This window comes from Vigna angularis, chromosome 11 (genome assembly GCF_016808095.1).
Source record: "Vigna angularis cultivar LongXiaoDou No.4 chromosome 11, ASM1680809v1, whole genome shotgun sequence".
Classification (NCBI taxonomy): Eukaryota; Viridiplantae; Streptophyta; class Magnoliopsida; order Fabales; family Fabaceae; genus Vigna; species Vigna angularis.
The window spans coordinates 26,296,752-26,302,940 of NC_068980.1; the positions used below are offsets into that span (position 1 = coordinate 26,296,752).

At 37.1% G+C, this 6,189-nt stretch overlaps 1 protein-coding gene across 1 annotated transcript; it reads right to left on the reverse strand.

Annotated features, from left to right (window-relative positions):
- Positions 1-227: 227 nt before the first annotated feature.
- Positions 228-4,675, reverse strand: LOC128194733 (uncharacterized). Its single transcript, XM_052870712.1, has 2 exons — positions 4,518-4,675; positions 228-1,334 (listed from the first exon to the last, which is right to left on the reverse strand). The coding sequence occupies exons 1-2, from the start codon at positions 4,524-4,526 to the stop codon at positions 876-878; spliced, it is 468 nt and encodes a 155-aa protein (XP_052726672.1). The 5' UTR covers positions 4,527-4,675; the 3' UTR covers positions 228-875.
- Positions 4,676-6,189: the final 1,514 nt, after the last annotated feature.

Sequence of the window (6,189 nt, forward strand, 5' to 3'; positions counted from 1 at the left end):
TCAATCCCCTAAAACACTCTAGCCCTAATTCCTTAGGTGAAAGAGCCTAGGTTTTTCCTATCAAACCCCAATTCCTTGGCAATCTAACAAGCAAAACCCGCATTAAAGAGCTGGGATCTAAGACAACATGTGAATCATCTTCCATTCCTAGAATCAATGACCCACAAGGACTCCTATTTCAGTTCCGGGTTTCATCTTACGTTCCCATAATCCATAAAACCCCAAAATCAAGTCATGAACGTTCCCATTACATGCAAGCTTTAAGATCGGAAACAAGAATACTAGCAATTGATAGAAAAAGCATATATAAATTCAAATCATTCAACAATTACACAAGAATTCAAAGGCTACAACTAATCCCAACAAGATGGGTTTGGTTCTCCATTTCCATGGAGAACCCTAAAGCTTACAAACATGGAAGATGGAAGAAGAAGGAGACCCAAAGGAAGAGGAGGAGATGTTCCCACAAGCTCCTCACGCCCTCCATGAGCTCCAGCCGTGAAATCGCGCCTCCCAATGACCAAAGACCCATTCCCCTTCGCGTTTTAGGGTTAAATAAGCTGTCTGCCACATCAGTAAAAGTCGCGCCCGGGCGCCCTCTGTCAGTCGCGCCCGGGCGCGAGACTCTCGGGAAATATTCAAATCTGGCGAAAAGTCGCGTCCGGGCGCCCCATTTCTCACGCCCGGGCGTGAAACTCTCTGGAACCTGAAAGTGGACGAACGTCCACTTCTTGCTGCCGAGCGTCCACTGACGAGCGTCCTGGGTGGACGAGCGTCCTCTGCGTGTTTCGCTGGACGAGCGTCCTCTTATCTCGCTGGACGAACGTCCTCTTATCTTGGACGAGCGCCCTCTTCTGGGACGAGCGTCCTCTTCTTCATGGACGAGCGTCCTCTCGTTTCTTCTGCATGGACGAGCGTCCCTCGTGTCTGGCTGGACGAGCGTCCTCTCTGCAACTTGGACGAGCGTCCTCTGCCTGGCTGGACGAGCGTCCACTTCTGCCTGGCTGGACGAGCGTCCACTGCCTGGGACGAACGTCCTCTCCTCTGGACGAGCGTCCTCTTCCTGGGACGAACGTCCTCTCTGTTAGCTTGGACGAGCGCCCACTTATCTCAGGACGAGCGTCCACTTGTTTCTTTGCTGGACGAACGTCCACTTCTCTGGCGAGCGTTCTCTCTTTTCTTTTGGACGAGCGTCCTTTCTTGTCTTTTTCTGGACGAGCGTCCCCTCTAAACGTCCTGGACGAGCGTACTCTTGCTGGCGACGAGCGTTTCTGCATGTGCATGCTTTGGTTTGCTCTATAATTTGTTGGAGACTCTTCCAAGCTCATTTTTAGCTACAAAATAAGGGATTATTGATGAAAGTACATCAAAGTAGCCAAAAACACAATTATTTAGAAGATAAGACAAAACAAAAGGATTAAGCAAGTTATAAGTAAGAAAGGAGTTGATTTTGCCATTAAAATGATGCTTAAAATATGGTATAATTTAGCATTATCAGTGTTCGGCTGATTTTAGTATTATCAGGCTTTAATCCTGAGCGTTCGGTTTTGATGTTTTAGTGATTTAAGCGTTTGATCTAAATTTGATATTCTTAGGTTTGAATCTTGAACGTTCGGTTTTTGGGTATAACTGAGCGTTCGGTTTTAAGTTGCTTATTCTTAAGTTTTGGATCTTGAACGATCGGTTTTGGGGTATTAGTAATTAATGAGCGTTCGGTCGTTAGTTTTTGCTGATCAGTTAAGTCTTGATTTTAGCACCGTTCGGTCAGGGCTTCTTTTTAATACCGTTCGGTTGATACCTGAATTGATAGTGTCCGGTTAAGTGTGAATTTAATACTGTTCGATTAAGTTGTAATCATTCGGCCAGGATTCTAGACGATCGTCCAATACTTAGGTGTTCGGCAAAGTGACCTAGGGGTTCGACCAAGAATCAAACGTTCGTCCTAATGGTGTCCGGATTAATAGTGTTTGATTTTGAGTGTTCGGTATTGAGATATTAGTGAGTATAAGCGTTTGTTCTTAACTTGGAATTCTAGGGTAGCAATCTTGAGCGTTCGGCTTTAAGTTGGTATTCTTAGGTTTGGATCTTGAACGTTCGGCCTTTGTTTAATTGTGATTGTGAGCGTTCATTCTCGATGATGTTAATCCTCAGGAGGTACTCGTCAAAGGTAGTGTTCGAACTAGGCTTAATCTTTGAACGTTCGTCCGAATAGTGCTCGGTTTTAACGTTCGGCCTGATAGTGTTGAATCCAGTAAGGTGTTCGGTTTAGCATTCGTCCGAATAGTGCTTAATCTGTGGTGCTCGGTTTTAGCGTTCGGCCAAATAGTGCTCAATCTATTATGGTGCTCGGTTTGTAGCGTTCGGCCTGATTATGCTTGATCTTATAGCGTCCGTCCAAGTAGCATTCGGTGAATAGTGTTCGACCAAATAGCGTTCGGTGAATAGTGTTCGTCCAAATAGCGTTTGGTGAATAGTGTTCGTCCAAATAGCGTTCGGTGAATATGTATGAATCCGTAATTTCTTTGGTAGTATTTTTAAACAATTATTGAGAATTGTTGATTATTTTCTTGATCTAATATTGGTTTATTTATATATGTTGTTGAGAATATGTATGAATCCGTGATTGAGCACGTTTATTTTTGTTTGATGTTGGTATGTACACTATGTTATTTACTTGTAACTTCGTCTGTCTTATGAGCATTTTAATACTAAAAGAAATGCGATTCTCACGAGAGACTGACATTCGAGTGTCACCTCCTTCTGCGCAAGGAGGTGAATGTCTCGCCCAATGACTTCAGCTCGTGTTGAGTATAGTGCATCGTTACGCGTAGTATCGATGTTTTTACTCGTTAGTCCTTGAGGAGTCGGGGAGATAGGTCTGAAGTTGCGATGGAAGACGACTCGAGTCGCCTGTTATTGAGAACAGATTATGACGACGAATTACAAGGAAACAACATTAGTTTATGAAAGACTAGTCTGCAATGTCATATGTGTCGATTTATATTAAGTCATGGAAATTGTTATAGTTTATATGTAATGGGTTTATGATGTGTTTTTTGATATGATACTTCTGGTTACTCACCCTTGCATGTTGTGGTTGTGGTTTCCACCTGCGATGATCGTACTTGTACGGGAGTAGATGGTATTGCAGATAAAGCTGGATTGGAATAGCTCTTCGAGAGAGACGGGAAATAAAACTTATTGGGATTTTTATAATGTTTTCTTATTTATGTTTGTTTGGTTTTGTTATTTTAAGGAAACAATTAAGATTTGATTTGTTGTAATGTATGAACTTATGATGTGTGTATGGTTTGTTTATGTGGTGTATTGTTTTAAAAAAAAAGAAAAAAAAACACTTTCATAAGATTCATGCTTCAAGATTATTTTTATTATTATTAATATATTCTATAAGGGGTGTTACAGGATACATCCGTTATTGTCGAGCTATGTTATGCACTTGTGGTGATGAATAATTGACCCATCTCAAGCTACCACACAAGGTTAGTTTGTCAAACAACGACGTATGTCAAGGTAAAGTCTCTTCATTATGATCTCCTATTACTCTTACCATATGTCTCACCCCACTTTGCTTAATAATGAGTGACCATTAGAGTGTCAGTATAACTCCCAACAATGAGCTCTTACAATAATGCAAACACTACTAGGCACCACCATGTAATCTTTCCAAGAGAGTCATGGAATTACGTCCATGTACCATGCATATGATCAAGTCAAAATCATCATATTCATCAACCATAAACATGTTCACAAATCATAAATATCCATTTATTCAAATCAATTAAGTATAACAAATTTATAAACTAACTCACCTAGATAAAGAATTCAAAGTAAGAAAACATATAAGAACTTAAAAACAAAACGCCGAACAACTTTTTTAAAGATAATCGATTATCACACCTGATAATTGATTATTCAAAAAAAATTCATGCAAAGACGACGTTCTGACTGAAATAATTGATTATCAATTAAAATAATCGATTATTACAAAGAGTTTTGAAGAAAAGATGACATTTCGACTAAAATAATCGATTATCAAATAAGATAATCGATTATTTATGTCAGTTTTGACATTAACATGATTTTTATGGTTTGGTTACACCTAAGACTCGTCCAAATGACCAAAATTAGTATCCATGTCCCTAGAATTGATTTAAGAACATGTTTATACTCAAACGGAGATACCATTTTGATATTTTGGCCACGATTTAGTTGCACCAACTCATACTAACCCTCCAAAAGCTAACCTATAAGATTTTTACACATTACCAAACATGTTTATGTAAATTAGGAGTCCAAACATGTTTTAAAAAGTCTAAAAACAGACCTTAAACTTCAGGTTTTTCCATCAAACCCTTATCTCAAAATCTCGCCTATCAAAACCTCATTTTTTATACCAAAACTAACCTATTTTTACCTACTTGCTACTTCCTAATTCAAAATCAATCTTTTTGTTTAAGTTAGGTTCAAGAAAAATTTTAAATGGCCTAAAAACATACCTCAATCATCAATTATCTCTTCAGACTCGCTCCTTAAGAACTTCACCTGTCAAAACCCAAAACTAGACCAATAATTTGTCCAACAACACTCCTCTTTTACTACTTTCAATTCTACATTAGTTTTTTATATAATTAAACTCCAATTAGCAGTATCAGAGTCCAAACAATTATTAATTCACAAGCATACATAGTAATATTCATCAATAAGCAAGCCTCCACTCATAAAGATTCAAACATCACTCAACAATAATCTCAATTTGTAACAAATTCAACCAAAAGCATAAATCTCACAATCTATCAAACATAACTACACACTTTTTAACACGAAATTAAAGTAAATATTAGCTTCTCCTACCTGTTTGGATACCAACGACTCTATAAAACCCTGAGACAACTTCCACAGATAAAAGAACACTAACTACACCTACAAGCAACAAAATCACAATCATGGTACACCATTAGAACTACTGATCATTATATAGTCTTATAGAAGACTCAAAGGACACATGCAAACACACTACGAACTTGCATGCAAAAGAAACAAGATAGACCAAAGAAAACAAGTAAAAACTAACTTACTTTTTTGAAAAAATTGATTGAATAGACTTGAAGATCTTGTCACTAAAGAAAATTTAAAAAAATTCAAGAAAAATGATTTCCAGAAAGATTGTGTTTTAAAACAATAAAATTTGTTTATAACGAAACTATTTATATTAAAATCATTTAATTATAAAAGAATTGAGTATCAATATTTTTTAACTACTAACCAGGTTTTTACACTTATTAAAAGAAATAACACATAACATAAATAATTTTTATAATTTTATTATAGATAATTAATTTATTTTAAAAATAATAATATAATATATATTAATAAAATAAAATTGAAAATAAAAAATAGTTATAAAATAATTACAAAATTAATTCTCTTATTAATAGGTATAGATGTTTATGATGACGTTACAATTCTTTAAAACGAGGTCAGACATCTTATTATTTGATTGATGTAGTTTGTCTTTTAGAACGTCACAGTTTTCTAATTGAAGTCAGTTTAATTAATGTTCTTAAAGTTACAATTTTCTAAGTGATGCAAGTTTAATTACTGTGACATCCCAAATATATACATCATGCATATATAATAAAGAAGTCATCATGCATAATACAGGAAAGCAGTCAAGAGTAATTAAGGATTACAGTCATCCTTAATAAATAGTGCGGAATTGACAATTAGATTATTGGAATTTCCCATGGAAATTACGGAAAATTTAAAACTTAAAATACACCAAATGTAATTAAACGAGTTCACGAAATAAAAACTAGTAAATCTACGCTGCAGCACTGCCGTCTCCTTCAAGAGTTGCTCCCAAAGTTTCCTCTCCACCATCTGCTCCCATCCAAGTGGATGATCATCGCCAAAGAAACATACCCAAACAGCACACAACACAAACAATGCAAGGGTGAGCTAGATATAAAAAGCATGTTATCATACATAGATTCATATAAAAGAACAGTAAATTGACATTACAAGACTTGTTACTTTATACCCGACTCGTCCGGACTAGAATGATTACCGAGCTATGGCGGGTCTTGCACCCGTGGTGGCTTTATGAAACTTGGGCACTACCGCCCTGGCACTACCGCCTGGTGAAACTTTGGGGCACTCCCGGCCACA